General features: G+C 47.4%; 10 protein-coding genes across 10 annotated transcripts; 4 read left to right on the top strand and 6 right to left on the bottom strand.

The window, feature by feature from the left end:
• Positions 1-76: 76 nt before the first annotated feature.
• On the bottom strand, positions 77-2,180 carry BJ212DRAFT_1316765 (uncharacterized protein; the record flags this gene model as incomplete). The annotated part of the gene is made up of 7 exons (XM_041334218.1): positions 77-401; positions 450-641; positions 749-1,000; positions 1,049-1,111; positions 1,159-1,180; positions 1,234-1,473; positions 1,521-2,180. Coding segments are annotated over 7 exons (1,632 nt in total), but the record flags the coding sequence as incomplete, so codon positions are not given.
• A 1,037-nt stretch (positions 2,181-3,217) lies between these two features.
• BJ212DRAFT_1316763 (uncharacterized protein) lies at positions 3,218-4,694 on the bottom strand. The gene is made up of 9 exons (XM_041334217.1): positions 4,616-4,694; positions 4,470-4,566; positions 4,250-4,415; positions 4,139-4,198; positions 4,073-4,085; positions 4,001-4,014; positions 3,889-3,945; positions 3,742-3,833; positions 3,218-3,682 (listed from the first exon to the last, which is right to left on the bottom strand). Exons 1-9 carry the CDS (start codon positions 4,677-4,679, stop codon positions 3,415-3,417), a joined length of 831 nt encoding a protein of 276 aa, XP_041199140.1. The 5' UTR covers positions 4,680-4,694; the 3' UTR covers positions 3,218-3,414.
• A 229-nt stretch (positions 4,695-4,923) lies between these two features.
• On the bottom strand, positions 4,924-5,980 carry BJ212DRAFT_1316736 (uncharacterized protein). Its single transcript, XM_041334216.1, has 6 exons — positions 5,497-5,980; positions 5,385-5,439; positions 5,163-5,335; positions 5,087-5,107; positions 4,997-5,033; positions 4,924-4,945 (listed from the first exon to the last, which is right to left on the bottom strand). The coding sequence occupies exons 1-3, from the start codon at positions 5,604-5,606 to the stop codon at positions 5,294-5,296; spliced, it is 207 nt and encodes a 68-aa protein (XP_041199139.1). The 5' UTR covers positions 5,607-5,980; the 3' UTR covers positions 4,924-4,945; positions 4,997-5,033; positions 5,087-5,107; positions 5,163-5,293.
• Positions 5,981-6,230: 250 nt separating this feature from the next.
• On the bottom strand, positions 6,231-7,749 carry BJ212DRAFT_308032 (uncharacterized protein). Its single transcript, XM_041342876.1, has 5 exons — positions 7,198-7,749; positions 6,893-7,144; positions 6,675-6,841; positions 6,494-6,624; positions 6,231-6,439 (listed from the first exon to the last, which is right to left on the bottom strand). Exons 1-5 carry the CDS (start codon positions 7,466-7,468, stop codon positions 6,310-6,312), a joined length of 951 nt encoding a protein of 316 aa, XP_041199138.1. The 5' UTR covers positions 7,469-7,749; the 3' UTR covers positions 6,231-6,309.
• Positions 7,576-9,643, top strand: BJ212DRAFT_307574 (phosphoacetylglucosamine mutase). The gene is made up of 5 exons (XM_041342875.1): positions 7,576-7,727; positions 7,778-7,895; positions 7,953-8,342; positions 8,390-8,824; positions 8,878-9,643. Exons 1-5 carry the CDS (start codon positions 7,633-7,635, stop codon positions 9,520-9,522), a joined length of 1,683 nt encoding a protein of 560 aa, XP_041199137.1. The 5' UTR covers positions 7,576-7,632; the 3' UTR covers positions 9,523-9,643.
• On the top strand, positions 9,612-11,485 carry BJ212DRAFT_308067 (nucleophile aminohydrolase). Its single transcript, XM_041342877.1, has 11 exons — positions 9,612-9,939; positions 10,000-10,099; positions 10,152-10,219; positions 10,278-10,336; positions 10,397-10,472; positions 10,534-10,633; positions 10,684-10,718; positions 10,774-10,881; positions 10,930-11,019; positions 11,076-11,165; positions 11,220-11,485. The coding sequence occupies exons 1-11, from the start codon at positions 9,889-9,891 to the stop codon at positions 11,466-11,468; spliced, it is 1,026 nt and encodes a 341-aa protein (XP_041199136.1). The 5' UTR covers positions 9,612-9,888; the 3' UTR covers positions 11,469-11,485.
• A 558-nt stretch (positions 11,486-12,043) lies between these two features.
• On the top strand, positions 12,044-13,377 carry BJ212DRAFT_1443915 (uncharacterized protein; the record flags this gene model as incomplete). The annotated part of the gene is made up of 6 exons (XM_041337893.1): positions 12,044-12,087; positions 12,147-12,579; positions 12,634-12,836; positions 12,886-13,075; positions 13,123-13,195; positions 13,250-13,377. The coding sequence occupies 6 exons, from the start codon at positions 12,044-12,046 to the stop codon at positions 13,375-13,377; spliced, it is 1,071 nt and encodes a 356-aa protein (XP_041199135.1).
• Positions 13,087-14,114, bottom strand: BJ212DRAFT_1316714 (Molybdopterin biosynthesis MoaE). Its single transcript, XM_041334215.1, has 2 exons — positions 13,853-14,114; positions 13,087-13,782 (listed from the first exon to the last, which is right to left on the bottom strand). The coding sequence occupies exons 1-2, from the start codon at positions 13,907-13,909 to the stop codon at positions 13,441-13,443; spliced, it is 399 nt and encodes a 132-aa protein (XP_041199134.1). The 5' UTR covers positions 13,910-14,114; the 3' UTR covers positions 13,087-13,440.
• Positions 14,115-14,236: 122 nt separating this feature from the next.
• Positions 14,237-17,292, top strand: BJ212DRAFT_1510221 (indigoidine synthase A-like protein; the record flags this gene model as incomplete). The annotated part of the gene is made up of 13 exons (XM_041341640.1): positions 14,237-14,689; positions 14,739-14,755; positions 14,810-14,841; positions 14,896-14,986; positions 15,037-15,052; positions 15,105-15,185; positions 15,232-15,277; positions 15,329-15,541; positions 15,593-15,625; positions 15,678-15,733; positions 15,787-16,287; positions 16,340-16,430; positions 16,505-17,292. The coding sequence occupies 13 exons, from the start codon at positions 14,237-14,239 to the stop codon at positions 17,290-17,292; spliced, it is 2,418 nt and encodes an 805-aa protein (XP_041199133.1).
• Positions 17,293-17,476: 184 nt separating this feature from the next.
• Positions 17,477-19,814, bottom strand: BJ212DRAFT_1258308 (P-loop containing nucleoside triphosphate hydrolase protein; the record flags this gene model as incomplete). Its single annotated transcript, XM_041329928.1, has 9 exons — positions 17,477-17,657; positions 17,705-17,891; positions 17,941-18,412; positions 18,472-18,560; positions 18,609-18,788; positions 18,842-19,002; positions 19,055-19,252; positions 19,306-19,416; positions 19,477-19,814. The coding sequence occupies 9 exons, from the start codon at positions 19,812-19,814 to the stop codon at positions 17,477-17,479; spliced, it is 1,917 nt and encodes a 638-aa protein (XP_041199132.1).
• Positions 19,815-19,840: the final 26 nt, after the last annotated feature.

Here is a 19,840-nt window from a genome sequence, read left to right as displayed (position 1 = left end):
TATGAAAGCTTTGATCGGGTACGTTTCGCTTGATTCCACCAGTGCCGCACGGTAGCGAGAAAAGTAGCCTCAACTCCAATCAACAAAAGTATGACCATGGCGAAATAATTGTAAGGGCCTGGAGGATTAACGCTATTCTTCGGAACCTTGACGTTTTGCGAAAATAATCCTATGAAAAAGTAAAAGGTAAGCATGACACTAGAGGACAGCTGGTAACATACCGATCGGAACTTGAATGCACAAGATCCCAAAACTAATGAGAGACAACGCCAAAATGGCTTTATCACTGTATTGCTTGGTCCTAGCGAGATGAGTTCGCAATTGAGTCAGGTATGCTGGGTGAGAATCGCTGAGCATGTGCTCGTAGTGATGAAGGGATTGCTGCAAAGTCAATATATGATCTGCAAAACAGTTCAGTTGCATCGTCAACAGTCAAAACAGCTCTCTACCTTGAACATCTCCCATGTAAATAGCGATTTCAAGGTCGTCGTTCCCCTGAGGGGAGGCTGTTTGTCGTCCACCGATCAAAAAGCGTTTGCGAATTTGCGAGATGACCTCTGACTTTGTAGCAAGAAGACGAGTCAACGAAGTAACGAGTCTTCTCGCCCTAGCCATGCGTAGTAATGTGTTTGTTGTTGTCGCTTGTGTTTTGGTCTCACGGGTCGTCACAAAAGTGGTCCACAAATTTTGAAGCCTGCACTTCAAACGTCGGAAGAACAGTGGCTGGGTGAATCGGGAAAGGAAAGACCACGATTCAAGCTAGGAGGGGTTTCTCCCATCTCTTTCGAAAGCGTATCTGGCAGTTTTTCAACGTTGGGATCGCACTGGTTATCCGTAGGTGTATGAATGAGATCAACAAGAGTGTTTGTCGACGAAGTTTGGGAGACGTCGTTGCTCGAAAATACGAGAGCTTCTACAGCTAGAACTTGTTTCTCGATTTCCTTTAGGAACGGGAAGAATGAATCCACAACAGAGTCCAATATGCCATGAGCAATCCAGTCTTTAAAGTACGTCAGTGTGAAGAACATGCAATTCACATAATAGTTACCTGATGACATATTGAAGCAGTCCTGGAGAAGTTGAACTCTATTCCTAACTTTCTCTATGTGTTCTAGACAAGGTTAAACATCGAGTCTTTCAACTCGTGTGCAAGCCCACCTGAGACATCAGCGAAATAAAACTAAACGGCATTAAGCACGATCTTCACAAACCCGATGTAACATGCGAACCTACCGTGCAAATGCCTTCCTTGAATACCACCACGTATATGTTAGCCTCTCTTAAAGCACCGTCGTCAGCCTTGTAAATATCGTCATCTCTTGAAATGTCCTGATAATCCGGCTGCGTGACAGCTGCGTTCTGTATAGTTCGGAACGAGATAAAATAATAGCCCAGTTTTGAAAAGAGCTCCGTCTTTTCGCGCGGATCTTGTTGGAGAATATCCTCAAGTGTAAGAGGATGAATATGTAGGAGCTACTCATCTAATCAGCATGGCATGCTGATGAGTCGAATGCACCTACCTTGCCAATGGTTTGTAAGTCGTCCCAAGTCGGACTGGCGACATCAAGCCACCAGGCTTTGGGTGCTCGATTGAACTCGGGAGAGCCTCCGGAAGCCAATTCATTAGGCGTACGACTCCCTGAAGAGAACTCTTTATGTTTCCCTTGGACGGAAGACATCAAGGCGGAGGAGAGGTCGCCGAAAGACGCAGGTCGACTGAGTACACCATCGGACATATAATCGTGATGCAGGGAAAGCGGAGGTGTGCCGGGGCTGAATTGACGTTGTTTCCCCCTGCCTTTTTTTGCCCTCGATGCCTTCTTCAGTGCAGCCTCCAAACAGTTGAGGACAACAGGTAGAGAGGTTGTTTGGGAGACAGACTGCTGAGGTCGGTCCAAAGATTCCGACAACCGGATCGTGGTGATCTCGGGATTCAAACTCGGGGGTAGGTATAGGGTAAATCCCCTATCAACGCATCTAATTTTCTGTCTGATGCTAAGACGAGCGGCTACCTCACGTTCGGAATGTGTGGAACGTATGTTAGCGGAGCTTGTTCGTCTCTTGCGCCGGCGACTATGGCGATGGCGAGAAGGCGTGTAAATAGAAGAGTGGAAAGATGCAGAACTAGATGATGATGATGATGATGATGATGATGAAGCCGCCGAAGCTGACGAACTTCGCCTTCGAGCCCAACGGGTAATTGCATTTTCTAATACAGCAGCAAGTGCTCCCAAGCGACCCGTGATGAAGGACCCAGATAATGATGAGGCGGATGAAGCAGATGCCACCGACTCCGCAATGATAGGTAGGGCAGAGGGGACCTCGCCGCGATAGATGTCGTCCTCTGAAGGCATGTCCTTAAATATATTTTGTGCTTCAAGGGAGGGGACAAGATTGACGGGAGAATGTCCAAAGGATAAGAACTGTTTAAGACATCCGAATCGTGTAGTTCGGGGCCTACCTAGCTAGTGAAAAAGCGATATTCCTGCTTCCAATGTGCAACCGCGGCAGTAAGCACAGCTACATAAGAGCCGAACGCCATAAATTAATTAATAATTAGTACAAAGCTCCGAGGTCATTTAAGCTTGCGACTGTGGCATGTGTACCGCGCGTTAGACCCTACAAAAGACATGCATATCAATAATGTGTTAGCCAAGCTTCATCATATGGCATAGCGGTAAGAAAGACTCATTTATACAGACTATTAATTAAGTACTGCGCCAACATGTGTCGGAGGCCTGCGAACCGAGATGTATGTGTTCTGTTCCCACAGAGTCAGCCTGGCTGGGGAGCTGTTTATAAATTTCATGCACGACGCAACAGTTCGTGTCGTCTCAATTTTTGAAGCACATTGGATATAGTCGTTTGTTGCACGATGTTCTGTAAATTCAAGTCCACACAGCGCATAATGTCACGAAATTATTATGTAATCAATGACAAACAGTCCGATCGCTGTCTTCGCCATCATCAGACTCAGTTTCCTCTACCTCCTCGTCGAGGTGAACGATTGACTGAAGACGCTCTCCCAAAACTCTGATCGTGACATTGTTTCGAGTTTAGCAGAGCGTCTTCACTGGTTTCCGTTCCACATCTGGTGTTAGCAGCTGGGCTTGGGACCGCTTGACACGAGCAATGGCTCGTTCCTGCTCCTCATGTGCGAGCTTCCCCCCCCTAGAGTTGGAAGTACTGTGCATGCTTGGCCAGTGGTGAGAAGTGAGTGAGGTGGGTTGAAAAAAAAAATTGGAAGCTTTAAGAACATCGAATAGAACATTACACGATCTACAATATTTTGTACCTATCAAAGTTGCTACCAATACATAGTCATACATAAAAGCTATACTATGATGAATCCACCAAAATTTTTGATGGAATAGGCTTGCAGCGGAGTGTCGTGCGAGGCAAATACAAATGCCACTACAAACGATTATAGAAAAAAGTTATTGATCGCGCGTACACTGCCCCATCTACCTTGTGTTCATGGTGTTTCCCTTCAATATATGGCCATTTCTTCTGTAGCTCTTCCTCCAGGGGTAGCAACTTGCAGACAAGAGCGGGATCGAATGAGATCGATTGTTTCTGTCGGAGAACAGAAGGGTGGATTGTTTCGTGCGTGATGTTATTCGTGACTGTTGGAAGTGTTCTGACATGTTCCTTCGATAATGCGAATATACCGGTGCGTGGACTGCAATAATTATATGAGTGTGGTTCTAAATGAACTCTATGATACACTTGTCGACTTACTTATGTGGGTGCCGCTCTCCCCAAGGTGCCACTGGATCCAGTAGCGAAAAGATGTATGCAATATCAATGGACAACATGTCACCGATATTGGCCTGCATAGTGAACAACGCGTTCAAAACCGATCACATCATAGATTCAGACACTCACCACCATCCACGCAAGAGTGATGTCAGATAAGTCATGTTCTTGCCAGCCGCCTCCGATCTATTGGTCCAGCACAATCAACAGATAATTGGGATAATAAATGACCATCGCTTACGTCTGAATGATCACCTATGATGTATGTTCATAAATAACATTTGTATAAGAGTTGTATTGTCCCGAAACTTACCAGAAAACCAGCACTTTGAAGAACTCTGTGAGTAAAAACCTATAAACCAATCAAAATACAAATCACCTGTTTCAAAATCTGCCCTTTCCGCCGTCCGCCGTCCGTTTGCGCAAATTTGCAGCAGTCCTAGAATAACTAGATGAAAGAAATTCCGAGGGTCAGTGTTCAACTACTTACAAAGTCTAGTCTGATTTCGTTGATAGCAAGCGCTTGATATGCATGCTCAATATGTTCCCCAAGTTCCTTGTTGGGGAAGCCAAAAATAGATTTTACGGAAGGCGACTTATGCGTCAATTCTTCAGGCAGACCGACCGAACCGACAGTATCAAAAACACCGACGCATCTGAAGACGCAACTTAGCCGTTGTCGCCGCCGTGGATGATGCGGTAATACTCACTTTATGGAGAAAGAGTCATTATCAGAGTCAGCTCTTCTCTTACCCCGGGAATCGGGGGAGGTCCACTGACTCAACAATGCATCCAGCTTTGCGATCTCTGAAGTGCAATCAGAATTGCCAGAATAATGATAGTCAATGTGACTAACCTCCTGGGTCAGTCTCTTTGCCACGTTTTTGGTATGTAACAAATATATCGACGAAGTGATCCATGTCGGTACGGTCTAGGACACCTATGGCACCCTGAAAGAAGGCTTGTTTATGAGACGAGCGTCGTCAACAAAAGGTCTACTTACGATAAACATAGCTATCATCCGTGCAGTGTATGCACCCTAATGAATACGTCAGTAATGGTGCATTTCATGCTAATATACCATTGCATACCCTAGAGAAGCCAAAGAGGAATATCTTAAGTGATGACATGAGTCTGAAATCGAGACACAGACGAATTTCTTACTTCATCACCGGGGTGGTAATTTCTGCGAGGAGACGTCTAAGCCACAGCTCAGAATGTATTCGGCAAGACTCACTGGGCAATGAACGCATAAGCCTCTTGGACCTTTTCACCTGCATGCAGTGATAAATCTTCGCCAAAATCAGCGAGGAAAATATATTCTTACCGAGGGATCCTCCTGTCGCACCTGATCCAAAGAAAGATTGTCAGCCCCATACTATTAACGGAATCATCCCGCGAACCATCGACATATTCAGAGTAAAAATTTTGCCCGGATCCGATGCCACACTGGTAGTAGACGATCTGCGGGATCGGAACTCCCCTGTCGACGTATATGAATGTCAAAATAAGGACATGCCCGAGATAGCTGAGCTTACGATCGTTCATCCACATGTTCCAATGCCCGCGATAGTTTCTGAAAGATAAATATGTATTAAATTCCCAAATATGTACAATCGACGCACTAGGATATTGGTTTGCTTCCAACACTCCTTCACGATCACTCCATCTTGCCAGGTTCTAAAAGAACATCGATGTCAGATAGCGGAAACGCCCAAGATTTCATAACTGACTTACCCATCGCAGCACACAATGATTCTTTTCTTAATTTTAGCGCTAGCTTGGAAGGGTTCAGTTGAGGCCCTTGGTAGTTGTGTAAGGTCGAGCTTGAATCGGGCGGGGATCATGACTCGGTCCGGGTGGAAGTTGAGGTGCAGACAAGAACGATGTGGGTATTTATGCTGGATTCCTTCTTGCGGCCAATATTATTATAGCCATGATCAAGCCATATGAGCACGCCGCTGATAGCATAACAACACAGGACTTGCCACATGAGTGGTAATTGGCGAGACCGATGAGAAAATGACATGCTGAATTGTGAGATCTGAGCGCTCGACTTGGGATCTGATGCCGGTTTGGCTTCTGGTTTCAGGAAGGTTTTGTTTCACGGGGAAATGCTGGCCCCGATTCCCCATCAGTAGTCAGTGTAAGAGATTGGTCTATTCAAAGGCTATGATAATCACGAAACCTGCTAATTGTCCCTGGAAGCTCAAAATTCGAGAGCCACACAGCAACACAGCAGCGGCTGCCGGCCCGACGAGTGACTACATGCGTTACATCGGTATTATTGATGAGTCATCAAACACCAGTGCGCCCACCGCTTCGTCCGGCTTTTGAAGAGAACCGCTCTCAATTTCTAATTAGAATAAACAATAATCTAAGTATCCTCTAATAGCTTGGGAGTCGGGACCAACATGCTTGTGCCATCGCTAAGAAGCTCATAATTTGCTGGGTACATGCTATACTGAGTCAGGCAACGTGTGTCCGAGTTCCGGATGGCATGGCGGTCAGAGGTATGTACGACTAAAAACAGGCTACAGGATGATGAAATTATCTCCCCAATCGAAATTGAGCGCCGGCGTACTCGTCCAAGGCACGACAGAACGCTTCCTCTGTGATTAAACTTGGCATTGAATTGTTTGGATGTTTCAGGAGAGCGACGTCATGAGCGATAGTCCGGCTGTGTCATGTCATGTGTCAATCCAACACAGCAATACGTCAATCCGCGACTTACTGGATTTCTGTCAGCGCGATTTGCCACGGAGGAAAACCGTGTAGTTCAAGAGGAGGCGGATGGTCCTGTGGGCGGATATGATGGACGATCATGAAGTCCGGCGACGGCAGGCCTCCTGGTACAGAAGTCAGATGGGTGAAATTTAACATAGAGTGAACCTTCCTTCTAACATCGAGTTTAATTTAGAGATAGGAAGTTCATATGCCTTGACGTGGTCCAGGTCATCACTGTTCTGGCGCCTGCGAAATTCTTCATCTAAAAGAAAACGTGCAGCAGATGCAATGGCAGCTTTTGAGGCACTGCGTGAAATTATATGGAGTGTCAGAGGATTATAAGGAGGATGCTTGTCTGTAAATGTTATGTTAAGATTCTTTTTGACTGTAGGAACACTCCACCTACCGTGCGCTCGTCGGCGAACTGCAACCTCTCTTGGCCTATGATGCGAAGCACCTTTCCTGGAGGTGGACACTGTTGTAACATTGAGTTGTACGGGGAAGTCTTCAAAGTCGGGTGAATGGCTTCTTGACTCTGAGGCTTCAGAAAGTGGAGGGGTCAACGGATATTCGAGTTCTGATTCACTCTCGTCGGTGAGCATATCATTACGGTGTGTTAAGCGTTCCTGAATAATGTCAGAGCACCCTAGCAGTGTACCTGAGGACCGCTCAACGTGAACAATAATAATAACATCCCAACAAAAAGTTTACCTTCGGCATCATATGCAGTAAGCTGCTCTATACCTAACACTTTGCACCATTTAACAACCCTAAACAGGCATTCCAAATACAGTTCTTCTGTGTGCTTGGGGTTCGCCGCGTTATAGGAGACCAGAATAATTGCCAGGTGTTTTGGTAGCTTGCTGCGGTACGCAGTTACCGGTTGAGGGGGCAAGTATCGGCGTTTTTGAAACTTTGTTGTCAAAAACACTAGCGAGGCATGCAGAAGATGCAGGAGCCAGAGAAAGAGGGAAGCTACCATTTAGCCAGCATGGACCAGAAAAAAGAAATTTGGATCAGCACTCGCGCGGTCTTGCACAAGCTGCAGGCATACGTTGCAACAACAGGATCACGTGATACACTGCAATCATGATGAGCGTTACCTAAAGGACATGTATCGTGATTCGTCTTTCCGTGATCACCATCATGCTCCCCGTCAAAGAAATACAAGAACGATCTGACCGTCACCCGAAGCCTTCAGATATCAAGTTTCAGTATGGGACTGCAGGTTTCAGAACGCTGTACGTTCGTGTCTGATATCGACATTCGTCAATCTGATAGCAGCGACTAGGGGAAAGACCCTCGATTCAGTACTATTCAGGGTGGGTGTTCTCGCAGCCCTTCGAAGCAAGAAACTGGATGGAAAGACTATCGGTGTAATGGTGACTGCCTCACACAACCCGGAGCCTGTATGTACTTCATACGTGCACTGATTGCCTCGGGTCCAACGGTGCTCCCCTTTATAGGACAACGGGGTTAAACTCGTTGACCCACACGGCGAAATGCTTGAGTCATCATGGGAGGCACACGCCACTGCACTTGCAAACGCGCATAACAGTGTTGCTTTCATTGCTGCGGTCGACGAACTGGTGAAGGCAACCAAAATAGACCTCTCGATACCCGCTCGTGTGGTGTATGCCAGAGACACGCGCCCGACAGGTCCGCAACTTGTTGCTGCCCTTAAGGATGGGTTAGAAGCGATCAAGGCAGACTATAGGGATGCTGGTGTTACTACAACGCCGGTTCTCCACTACTTGGTGAGGACAATCAACACCAAGGGCACTAAAGATTCGTACGGCGAGGATACCGAGGAAGGTTATCTTACGAAAATGAGTGATGCCTTCAAAAAACTGCTTGTGGGTGACGCATATATGCGCATACATGATGCTCATTTCCGGTACAGGCTGGAAAACCAACCCCGCCGCCGTTACTCATCGATTGTGCGAATGGCGTCGGTGCCTTGATGGCTGAAAGATTCAAAGCGTATCTCGGGGACATCTTCGACATCAATCTCGTGAACGCCGACCTGCATACCCCTGGCGCACTGAACAACTCCTGCGGCGCGGACTTCGTCAAAGTCAACCAGAAGCTACCTCCTTCCATCACTCTGCAGCCAGGACAGCGCGCTTGCAGTTTAGATGGAGATGCCGATCGCCTCATATACTATTACGCAGATGAACGCGGTCAGTTTCATATGCTTGACGGAGACAAGATCACGGCACTTGTTGCGAGTTATATCGTTGAGCTGGTGAAGGCCTCGGGTTTGGACAAGCAGATCAAAGTCGGCGTCATCCAAACGGCATATGCGAATGGAAGCTCGACAAAATACCTTTCTGAGGTAAGTGGGACGATGGATATAGTATGGATGAAAATTTAATTTTGCAATCTCAGAGACTTCCTGTCAAGTGTGTTCCCACGGGCGTGAAACACCTGCACCACGCTGCAGAACAGTACGATGTTGGGGTCTATTTCGAAGCCAATGGGCACGGCACGGTTTTATTCTCGCCTGCTGCTCAGGAATTGATTTCCAGTCACATACCTTCCACAGCGCTCACAAACTTGAGGAACGTCATCGATGTGATTAACCAAACAGTTGGCGATGCTCTCTCAGACGCATTCCTGGTGGAAGCAGTTCTAGCACACAAGTCTTTTAGCGGTATGGAGTGGGACTCCCTGTACTGTGACCTCCCGAACCGTCTTGTGAAAGTCGTCGTAAGTGATCGGAATGCGTTCAAGACGGAGGATGCGGAGAGACGCCTTGTTAGCCCTCCCGGACTGCAGGCCAGGGTCGACGAGCTTGTGCGTAAGTACGAGGGGGGTCGCTCGTTTGTGAGACCGAGTGGTACGGAGGATGTAGTCAGGGTTTATGCTGAAGCTGCAACACGCGTCGAGGCTGATGGTGACACTGATTCCTCTTACTTGTTGATGATACACTCATTGTCTTTGTCTCGCTTAGAACTCGCATTTCGTGTCGCTGGACTCGTGTATGATGAAGCGGGTGGTGACCCATCACAGAAACCAAATGAATTTCTTTGAATCATGATGCAAGTTTAGATTTGGACATTGGTACCTAGTTATGTGTACTCTGCAACAGGAATGGAAGAATAGAAATAGCTGGCACTGATTGTATGAAAGTTTGATCATTGAGTTGCACTTTTTGAGCGTACCTGCATTGAGATTGCTGGGAACTTGATCGATTGGAGCAAGTCGGTCACATGCGATAAGACGTAATCTAGAGCGAATCTTAAGCCATTGTCACGTACTTTATGCACGGTTCGCTGCATTTACGGCTGAAGTGATGACTCCAGTTTTGCTACGTGTCCTTTCAGTCCAGTTTTCACTTTATAACAGTTACTCTTACACTTGAATAAGATCCTTTCCCGACCGACTTCATACTCGCGCATGTGTCGCTTCGTAATTTACAAGGGCACATCACCTGTGCAGCTGTCTCATGTTAGTAGCTGATTTAGAGCTGATCGTTGCAAAGAAGACACTGACCCTCCCTGCTCTTAGCTCTTAACTCGACCGTGCCATTCCATTATAAACCAGGCCTTTGATTCGCGGCTGCGTCTCGACCATCGTCGGCCAATCAACGGTGATGGCTTCGGCGTCGGTGAGTCGCTTTCTGAATCACTTCAAGACAACTTTGGGACGTCAAGGTTCAGGTTGGTATGATTCCGTCCACGATGAGGAACTTGGCAGCCAACCTTGTATATTTACCGCTGTTACACCGGTACGCGTGCCGTTTCACCGGGGTCATACTATCAACTGACTGAGCTTTTGCACATCAGGCATGGAATAACGTAAACTTAATCCGATTAGCAGAGAAGATCAAGTCACCACTCGTCTTGTGAGTCGCTGGGAGTCGCCATCTTCTCCAGTCAATCGTGCTAAACAAATACTGTGTTAGTGGGCACGTCCGTGCGACAACCACTGGTTCTTTGTCTTTGGATAACTGTCACCCATTTGCATATGGGAAACTTATGGTGTGTTATGACGTATATGCCAGTCCGTATGTTTGCCCTTGCTGACTTCCTCGTTGAACAGTTCATGCATAACGGTGCTATTGCAGACTTTCATCTGATTAAGCGACGACTGCAGGCCGATCTGTCGGACGATGTATTCAATGTAGTACAAGGGAATACGGGTGAATATAATACTCATGAAAAAGAACGAATCATGACCATATTCTCGCAGACTCTGAGTGCGCTTTCGCACTACTGCTGTCGAAGGTATATTGCTTGGTACTTTCATTATTTCCATCTAAATGTGTTTGTGCATGTGCAGCTCCCCGACCCAAAGGCTAAGAGCTTTACCACTCGCACCTTGCAGCAGGCAATGCTGGATACTATTGCAACTTTAAATTTATATGCCGAGGAAGCCGGTATCACTGAGGTGAGTTGAAGTTGATTTTCCTGTGCAGTATTGCTGAGAGTCAATTAGCCAAGCTTGATGAACTTCTGTGTTACGGATGGCGAGAGTGTCGTCGCAACGCGTTATATTTCCTCTCGGCACGACGAAGCTGCGTCATTGGTAGGGTCCATCACTGTATTGTATGGCAAGGACGTTCTGACCGCATTAAACAATAGTGGTTCTCGTCTGGGACGACATTCAGCGAATACGCCCAAGGCGGTCATTACAGGATGGCGAAAGCCGATAAAAGAGAAAACATCATCATGGTAGAGCCCTTTTAACCTGGTTATCCACTCTCATTCTGATCGCTCTGATTGTAGATAGCCAGCGAGCCGCTTACTTTCGAAAAAGCGGACTGGATGGAGATACGCACGAACAACATGGTCGTGATCACACCCAAAATGAACCTCCTGCAGATCCCTATCGTTGACAAATTCTATGTCTCTCCTTCCGACCCAGCGGCACTGAATCGTGACACTGACTTTGCCGCCGCCAAGGGCCTCCTCAGCCCACATAAAGCCTTAGCTCCAATCCAACCTCGCAAAAACGCCCCTCAATTGTCCATCTGATTTTTTCTTGCGATACCTCCACCGCATTTCATATTATCCATCGCTGTTTGTGTTGTGTTTCATTGCTATTAGGATCTGTACCGTAATGTCGATTAATTGTTGTAGACCTTTGTATTGGTGTATGTGACTGTGAATATCACGCGTTGACGCGTTTTCCAAGTGTGGCTTTGGCAGCGCTTTCTGCGTCTTTCCCCCTCCTGTTGACATACAGACTTGCCACTAGTGTACTCTGTTCTTGCTTCTCTTGGTTCTTGGAACTGTATAGTGATTCATCATTGTCACTCAGCCACCGTTATGTGACCGTATAATTAGTAGCGTCTCGCATACATACGTTTTCCCTCAGCGTTTGTTCCTACTCGCTGAGGTATGTTTACTCTTATAACTCGTACTACTAGACTCGTACTGATTTAGACTAGACTCACGCGCTGCTCTAGGTACTTTCAGTGCACAACGTTCGTTCCTACTCGCCGAGACTCACTTGTTGCTCTATTACTTCCCTGTAGCCGCTACAGCTACGCTACAGACTAACTTCTCTCTCATTCACGCACGTCGTGTTCTTTAAATCATTCAGCATAATGAATCCATGGCTGCTTTGGAGCGCGTTGTCGCACACTGCTAGGTTTTTGATCCAGTGTCATTCAACACTACCTCAGCATCTGACGATGGACTTAAATTTAGGTTATCGACAGCTCTGCAGATCTTGCTTTTCTTGCCATTGACGCTAGCGACCCTTTCAACGCAAGCCTTCCTCTTGCTTTCACTTCTGCTCTCGATCCACTCTCTCATTCATGGAACTCTCATATTACTCTGGGGATCCAACGCGCTCTCCATCATGCAGGTGCCAATGCACCCCTTCCTTCTTCTCGTCACTTTCAATGCCTTCTCGCAGTCTGCACAGCCCTGGCTTGCCACTGCAGTCTATTGGTGGGGAAAGCTCCTCACATTTTGCGGCCCTTCCTACGTGGCCATGGAGGGTCTATCTAGTCTATTGTTCGCGCAGAAAGCGGGCCAAATAGGCAGAGGCATTGCGGATGAGGCAGAAAGTTACCAGTTCGTAATTCTCATCGTAACAGCAGCTGCATTCGTTGCGGCTGCGTGGTGGGTCGTCATTGTACGTGCTGCTTCGTGTCTTCCTGAATCACGCCCTATACTAAATTTTATACAGGCATACCCCGCAGCTGCCGCATCTCCTTTGTCGTCCACATTGTTGGGTGTAGCATTAACAGCATTCCTATTCCTCGTTCTCATCGGTTTTCGGTTACGACGCACCAATGTTGTCGAGGCCTCTCTCCTCGCACTCTTCCTTGCATATAACGTGTGGCTCTGCGGGTTTGATCAAACATCGTTCTCGGACCCTGCTTCCTCCTAGTATGTTCTACTGCAGTCTCGTGTACTCATGCTTACTGACGGCTCCCAGTGCCCCTCTGCTTTCAAATATCCTTCCACATTTACAGACACTTGTGAACTTCATCACGAATACCCTCCCTAAGCCTGTGCTCGTTGCGCTACTCTATCGTCTTTCAATATTGCAAGTTGCATCACGTATTTTACCTACGATCGGTGCTGACAACTGGGAATCGGACCAAGGAGAGATTGATGGACGGCCGGTACGAGCACATGCCTTGTGGTTTCCTCCTGCTGATGGTTATTCTAGACCTCGATTATGACACGCATCCTTCTAACATATAGACAACTAATCTTTGTCATGGTATACTCGCACCTTCTTCGTATGTGTTTTTTGTTTGTATGACTTTTCGGGGACCGACTGATATTTTGTTCAGTTCTAGATCCCTCTTCACAAGTCTGGTGGCGATGGGCGAATATCATGTTTACTCTGTTCCTGTGGGCTGTGGAACTGGTGGTCAGCCCTGATGGGGACGATGATTCGGCAAAGTGGAAGATCGATTAGTTCTGTTGTCCGATATCCGGAGAACCGAACCCTATGATGTACTTGGACCGGCATCACACCATTCTAGCCGCTATTCGCCTTCCATTCCGCCTCCTCCTCCTTTTCGCCCTCGTAGTACTCCCTCTTCCATATCTGTACTTTCTGCTTCACTTCCTCGAGAATCTGCTCACATGCAACGAATGCCTCCTTCCGATGCGGTGAAGATACCGCTATCACAATCGAGGGTTCTCCCACCGGCACCGTCCCCAACCGATGGTGCACAGCGCAGGAAATGATGGAAGGCACTGCTGCAGGCGCTGGATGATGGGTGGAACGTGTGACTGATTGATGTGTTGTTCGGATGATGTCTGTCATGGTTTTGATAGCCAACTTGCTGTACGCCTGGTATTCTAGACGTGTCACGACCTTTCCTGTCCATGGCAGGTGATGAATGTTAAGACATGCGATGACTCTGGTACATTTGCATGGTTGGTACCTTGATATGAATTTCGAGTCGTGCCGATGAAGAGTGCTGTTGCCCCTGCACCATCATCGCTGACTGATTTTATAATCTCATCAATCTCCAATGACTTGTATGAGAGCACGCATACGCTCTTGCCCACTTCTTCTCTCGCATCCACCGAGGTGCTTGGGTAGGATGTCATCTCAAATCTGTATGAGGCGCGAAAACCAAGATGGGATCAGATAACGAGTATACGTACATGAGCTTGTCGGACAATACTAGAAGGATTGACTCACGTGGAATCAATAATATTATTCATACTTTTATGCCGGCCCATCTGGAGCTTCGAGGAGTTGTCTGAGTCCTATTTTCAACCACTAGATTGCTTTCAACTTTGTCTTAGCTCCTTGACCTCCAATGCTTCGAGCTTCCTTCCGGGGAACCTTTACCAACCAACGTCTCGTTTCACTACGGGAGGCGTCGAGTCTATCTGCTGCTCGGGAGCGTCGAGCTCCCATCGATGTTCACCCCGAGGTGGAGGATGCATTGGCTGCTGGAAAGCCTGTAGTTGCCCTCGAATCGACCATCATCACTCATGGAATGCCATACCCGACTTCATTGCAGATGGCCCAATCAGTTGAGAGGATAGTCAGGTCCACAGGTAGTATACCAGCCACCATTGCTGTCATTGGGGGACGCATCAAGATTGGACTTCATCCAGCAGAACTGGAACGTCTCGCAGACCAACATTCAACCCCAACCGCCGTGAAGTTGTCCAGGCGGGATATCGCGACTGCAATTGCTCTGAAGAAGGATGGCGGGACTACATGTTGTTCTACCCTCATCTTCGCTGCACTAGCTGGTATCAAGGTGCGCATGGGGCAAATGTCTTTGTGCGTCAATATGACAGTCGTTCTAGGTCTTTGCCACTGGAGGGTAGGTCGGGAAATGTTAATTTCGAACTCTTATATTCTGAGGCGGTATTCCTAGGCTCGGTGGAGTGCATCGCGGCGGGGAGAATAGTAAGTTACATCGAGTGTTTACGGAACTTCTGATGATTTCGCCCCGTGTCTTAGCAATGGACGTCTCAGCTGATCTACACGAACTCACGCGTTGTCCAGTTGGTCTGGTTTCGGCCGGAGTGAAATCCATTTTAGATATAAGGCGGTATGTCATCGTAATAATCTCTGTCGTTTGTCGCTAAACTGATAACACAGAACCCTCGAGTATCTGGTGCAGCTGCTAGAATTTTTTTGGGGAATTTATCTCTAATCTATTTGCACAGGAAACGCTTGGTGTACCAGTAGTATCTTACGCAGAAACGAATGATTTCCCAGCTTTCTACAGCGGTCGAAGCGGTCTCGAGGTGCGAATATATCAAATGTCGGTGTTTTGGCTCACTAGTTTCACAGTCGCCTTGGAGGGTAAATGATCCTAGAACAGCCGCTCACATTCTACGTAAGAATGTTGGCACATAACTCAGTGCGGCGGGCTTATCAATATGTACAGATACTCATTGGCAATTGGGCATGTCGAATGGGGCCCTTTTTGCTGTTCCTATCCCCGCTGAATACGAGGCCGTGGGGTCAGCCCTTCAAGAAGCGGTCGAACAAGCTGTTCGCGAATCAGAAGAACAAAATATCAGTAACCTCGGGAAGGCCGTCACTCCTTGGCTTCTTAACAGGGTTGGCGAGTTAACACAAGGAAAATCACTTGCTAGCAGTCAGTATTGAACCTTCCTAGACGTTGCTCACTGCTCAACTTTGGCCTCAGACGTAGCCCTTATCGAGAATACTGCACTTGTTGGTACGAAATTGATAAAAGAGATTTTGTCCAATTGTTGACATTTCAAGCACAGGAGGTCAAATTGCAGTGGAATACGCGAAACTTGCTGGAGACAGATATGACCAGGATGTGAGGCGAATTGTCAACCATTAGACATAGCAAGTAATGTCCGTTCCTCTTAGCAATGCTATCCTATGCCAGGAATACGAGAAAAACCGGACGAACTTCACAGTGCATCTGACGTCACCTCATCAGGGACTACTGATGATCTCAAAGGGCAACCACTACCGAACGCTTCTTTGATCGTGGTTGGTTGTGCAGCAGTAGACATCACATCCCAACCTCTTATGGATTCGGACCTTGGACACCAGTCAACATCCCCTGGGAAGGTTTCTATATCACTCGGAGGTGTTGGTCGCAATATTGCTGAGGCTGCTCACCGAGTCCTTTCGTCATATGGTAGCGAGTTCTTGGCCACAATTTTGCTAGTGTCTCCAGTCGGCAATGATTCTTTCGGGAGACTACTGAGCGAGGAGACACGAATGCTAGGAATGAGAACAGATGGTCTTGTTCCTGTCCATGGAGGTAGGTCGCCTGTGTGCAGCCTACTTCTGGAGAGATCGGGGGGATTGAGGGCAGGTGTGGCTGACATGGACCTCGTTCGGGATATGGATGGACATATGGTTAGTCTTGTCCTATGAGCAGTCGTAACAGGTTTGATGAGTTACCTGCCAGACACGTGAATTTATCTTGGCACACAAACCAAAACTACTCACAGTGGATGGAAACCTATCACCTGATACACTGAAAGTAGTAGTGAGCGAATGTCTTCGGAATGGCGTCGATGGTAAGCTTCATAGGTATAGGCTGTGGGAAGTGGCTAAAATTTGTGCTTTCTAGTTTTTTTGTTCGTTCACATTCATGATTTTATCAAAAGAGCTGCTGATAACACTTCAAAATTTAGTGAACCAACTTCTGTCGTCAAGTCAGCTTCGATTCTTCCTGCTATAGCCGATAATCTCGACCAGCTTGCATGGGCGCCCATTGCTTTTGTATCTCCTAACCTGCTCGAGCTCGCCCATGTGTATCAACAAGCACAACTTCTGGACCTCACTTCACATGATCAATGGTGGCAGGTTCTGGACGGCCTTGGACTTGGTTCAAAGTTCCGCACAGACCTCGATCTGCTTTCTCGAAGATACGCATCAAATCACGATACTTCACGAGGAAATCTGGCCTTCCTTGTTGAAAAGGGTGTTGCCCAAATGGCAATCAATCTCCTACCATTTTTTCGGCACCTCGTCATCAAGTGCGGTGACTTGGGAGTCATTGTCGTAATGCGTTTCACGGGAGATGACGCAGCCGAATCATCGTGGTCAACGGAGTCGACTCACCATCATAGGCGCTGTGTGGTGTCCCACTCGTCAACATCGGGTGATATTGTGGTCTTGCAGCATTTTCCTGCAATGCGACTCTCAAGCGATGCGCTGGTCAACACAACAGGTGCAGGAGATTCGTTGGTCGGAGCTTTGCTAGCCGTATTGGTACAGTCTCCAAAGGCGTTCCACTCCCCAATAAACCTACAACGTGCAATAGATATCGCTCAGCATGCAGCCCTATTGAGTTTGCAGAGCCCGCTTGCTGTTTCGCCACTACTATCGTCCTTGCACGAGCAATTTTCCCATTAATGATAATAACGATACCGTTTCTAGCGTGCCTCATGGTCCACCAACAGTCCTACCTGAACAATCTCCCGTTCCTTCCTTCGTCTCTCCTTCTCTGCTAGTTGGGAGGTTTTCTTCGCTTCCCTCGCTTTCTTCTCATAATAGGCCTATTCAAGAGTATAAGCACAAGCAGAGATGTACATATGGACTATACCTTGGCTCCGTGTTTCAAGCGAGTGATAATGTTGGCTGCCTCACCCTTAGTTATGTTCTGCAGGGTTGCGGCAGCAGTATCTTGATCTAGCACGCATTTGACGCGCCGTTTCTGGATGAAGTTCTTCTGGTTATCAGTCGCAGACGCTTTCCGCCATTTTGCAGTCCGGAGTAGCCTTTCTACATGTCAGAAATATTATGACTTGTGTAGACAGAAGTATACCCTAATGCCAATGATCCACGAAGAACCTTTTGTGCTGCATAAGTGTCGCAGCCTCGGATCGCATCACTGAGTGTCTCCGCAGTCATGATCAACCTTTTCCGCATGAATGGTGACACTTTAAACGCCTTCGCAGATGGCATGTGCATTGTCGCCTCGGTAAATGTGGCGCGATAGTGTGTCAAATTTCCTGAAAGGCACATGAGACGAAGGATTACAGCAGAAATTGTCGAGCCGACCCTCATCAGCAGAAACGCGCTCAACACGAATATAACCTTTTCCTAGGCACTCCAGGATGTAGATGTCTTCGCCACATCCTACCCATGCATTGGTGCTGAGCTTTGTGATGTGAGGGGCACCTGAGCAACCGTCCACTAGGGTGAACGGGTTCTGGTAATCGACATATGTTATGTATTTTGGATCGGGGATATCGTCTCGGCTGTTAACTGGTACTTGTTCATCACCTGCGTCCTGAAGGACGGCAATCTGAGCACGAGCCTCCAATGTCTCAACGGACTCATCTATGTGAGATATTAGCTCCACATTCACGAAACGGGAATACGCCTTGCCGTCGATAAGTTCTTCAGGATCGAGACCAAATAGCGTCGGAGTCGAGACCACACCAGCTACCCGGTTTGTAGAGTCGACAAAGTCAATTATACGGCAGTTCACTTTGCCTGTCAATGGTGATTGCCGCATCCCCCTCCCGATCTATCGAAAGTGAATGGTGGGCACACATGAAGCGTCTAACATGCTGTACTTCAGCCTACCATCTGCGCGAAGACATTGCGTGACCGAGTCGGACGAGCAACTATAACACAGTCAATGTTTGGAATATCGGCGCCCTCAGTAAGAATTGCTGTTCGTCCTATATAAGCCGTGAAAAACGCAACTGTGAAAAACAAACCACAGTTGACAAGCACGGGATATTTGCCTGCTTTAAAAGCTGTTATCAGCGCATGCCGCTCAGAAGCGGGCGTCCCGGAGTGAAGATAACGTGCATCAACTCCAAAATCTTTGAACGTGTTTGTCAGCGCTCGTATGTGCGCAATGTTAATGCAGAACACGAGTGTTGATCTGCGCTGCCCTATCGCAGACATAAGATTGCGGAACTATATTCAAAGGACGAATACCACTTACTCGCTCTGTCGAGCCACGCTTGCACGACAAGGTTATTCACGGTATCTGTATTGATGATATGGGCCAGGCTTGTAGCATTGAAGTCGCCGGTTTTTGAGTTCACAGTGACATTGCGCAAGTCAATGTTTGCCTTGACGGATGTGAAACGCACATCACAAAGCCTGCCATAACAGATTGAGGAGAATCCCAACGGGCATATTGTAATGGTCTGACCACTGTTCCTTTATCATCTCAAGAAAATCACGATGGTAAACTATTTGTTGAAAAACCGAGCCAAGAGCCAGCCCATCATGGCGACTGAAGGTGGCAGAAAAGCCGATGATTGGAATAGGTCGAGACAGCTGTGGAGGCTGAAAGGTTACATCAGGACTCTTTATTGCAGGATCAAAGTGTGCAAGAATTCGGCGGTATCTGTGTAAAGCGCATTAAATTTGAACAAATCTTTCAAAAATGAGGGCATTCACGATGGGGCAGCAGCATGGTGTGCTTCATCTACAATCACCGCCTTCAGATTACCCGGATGAAACTTGGCAAGGCGCCGAGGTTGTAGGAGTGTCTGATAAGTGGCAACTGTCCTGTTCAATGATAATCCATGGGGATAAGAGAATTGAGTTATACAAAATTTAAGTACATACACATCTGCATTTCCAGATGCTTTATGCTTGACACCCTGCTCAATCTCGACGTGCCATTGTGGGAATTGTGCTGCAGCTTGAGCGGCAGCTTGTCTTGCAAGCTCAATACTGTTCACTATAATTAATGCGCGTGATGTGGATGGGGAATGAGATGGTGGAGAGATCTGTGCCAATAAGGATATGAACACGGTTGTTTTACCAGCCCCTGTTGGCAGAGATACGCCAATGCGCGTCGCACCAGCCTGAAGCGCATTCCTGCATGCTTCAAGACAGGACTCTTGGTAGGGTCGCAGCTTGACCGTGACAGCACTGGCAAAATAACGCCGAGAACTGAACATCCAAATAGTTCGGGACATCTCTTGCT

This window comes from Suillus subaureus (assembly GCF_016647635.1).
Source record: "Suillus subaureus strain MN1 chromosome Unknown BJ212scaffold_2, whole genome shotgun sequence".
Classification (NCBI taxonomy): Eukaryota; Fungi; Basidiomycota; class Agaricomycetes; order Boletales; family Suillaceae; genus Suillus; species Suillus subaureus.
The sequence above is the reverse complement of the archived record's forward strand: the minus strand, read 5'-3'. Positions and strand labels throughout refer to the sequence as shown.

What these genes read in the sequence shown, in the direction of transcription:
- BJ212DRAFT_1316763 (XM_041334217.1), bottom strand. Translation starts at nt 4,679, where the DNA reads ATGGATCACTTCGTCGATATATTTGTTACATACCAAAAACGTGGCAAA. An exon ending in TCACTCTTGCGTGGATGGTG is followed by an intron (nt 3,834 to 3,888) that starts GTGAGTGTCTGA and finishes TTCACTATGCAG; the next exon opens with GCCAATATCGGTGACATGTT. An exon ending in GGAGAGCGGCACCCACATAA is followed by an intron (nt 3,683 to 3,741) that starts GTAAGTCGACAA and finishes TAATTATTGCAG; the next exon opens with TCCACGCACCGGTATATTCG.
- BJ212DRAFT_1316736 (XM_041334216.1), bottom strand. Translation starts at nt 5,606, where the DNA reads ATGATCCCCGCCCGATTCAAGCTCGACCTTACACAACTACCAAGGGCC. An exon ending in ATCATTGTGTGCTGCGATGG is followed by an intron (nt 5,440 to 5,496) that starts GTAAGTCAGTTA and finishes ATGTTCTTTTAG; the next exon opens with AACCTGGCAAGATGGAGTGA. An exon ending in GGAAGCAAACCAATATCCTA is followed by an intron (nt 5,336 to 5,384) that starts GTGCGTCGATTG and finishes TTTATCTTTCAG; the next exon opens with AAACTATCGCGGGCATTGGA.
- BJ212DRAFT_308032 (XM_041342876.1), bottom strand. Translation starts at nt 7,468, where the DNA reads ATGGTAGCTTCCCTCTTTCTCTGGCTCCTGCATCTTCTGCATGCCTCG. An exon ending in AGTTCGCCGACGAGCGCACG is followed by an intron (nt 6,842 to 6,892) that starts GTAGGTGGAGTG and finishes TAACATTTACAG; the next exon opens with ACAAGCATCCTCCTTATAAT. An exon ending in ATCGCGCTGACAGAAATCCA is followed by an intron (nt 6,440 to 6,493) that starts GTAAGTCGCGGA and finishes GACATGACACAG; the next exon opens with CCGGACTATCGCTCATGACG.
- BJ212DRAFT_307574 (XM_041342875.1), top strand. Translation starts at nt 7,633, where the DNA reads ATGCTCCCCGTCAAAGAAATACAAGAACGATCTGACCGTCACCCGAAG. An exon ending in ACTGCAGGTTTCAGAACGCT is followed by an intron (nt 7,728 to 7,777) that starts GTACGTTCGTGT and finishes AGCAGCGACTAG; the next exon opens with GGGAAAGACCCTCGATTCAG. An exon ending in CCTCACACAACCCGGAGCCT is followed by an intron (nt 7,896 to 7,952) that starts GTATGTACTTCA and finishes TCCCCTTTATAG; the next exon opens with GACAACGGGGTTAAACTCGT.
- BJ212DRAFT_308067 (XM_041342877.1), top strand. Translation starts at nt 9,889, where the DNA reads ATGTGTCGCTTCGTAATTTACAAGGGCACATCACCTGTGCAGCTGTCT. An exon ending in CACCTGTGCAGCTGTCTCAT is followed by an intron (nt 9,940 to 9,999) that starts GTTAGTAGCTGA and finishes CCCTGCTCTTAG; the next exon opens with CTCTTAACTCGACCGTGCCA. An exon ending in AGGAAGCCGGTATCACTGAG is followed by an intron (nt 10,882 to 10,929) that starts GTGAGTTGAAGT and finishes AGAGTCAATTAG; the next exon opens with CCAAGCTTGATGAACTTCTG.
- BJ212DRAFT_1316714 (XM_041334215.1), bottom strand. Translation starts at nt 13,909, where the DNA reads ATGATGGTGCAGGGGCAACAGCACTCTTCATCGGCACGACTCGAAATT. An exon ending in GACTCGAAATTCATATCAAG is followed by an intron (nt 13,783 to 13,852) that starts GTACCAACCATG and finishes TGGACAGGAAAG; the next exon opens with GTCGTGACACGTCTAGAATA.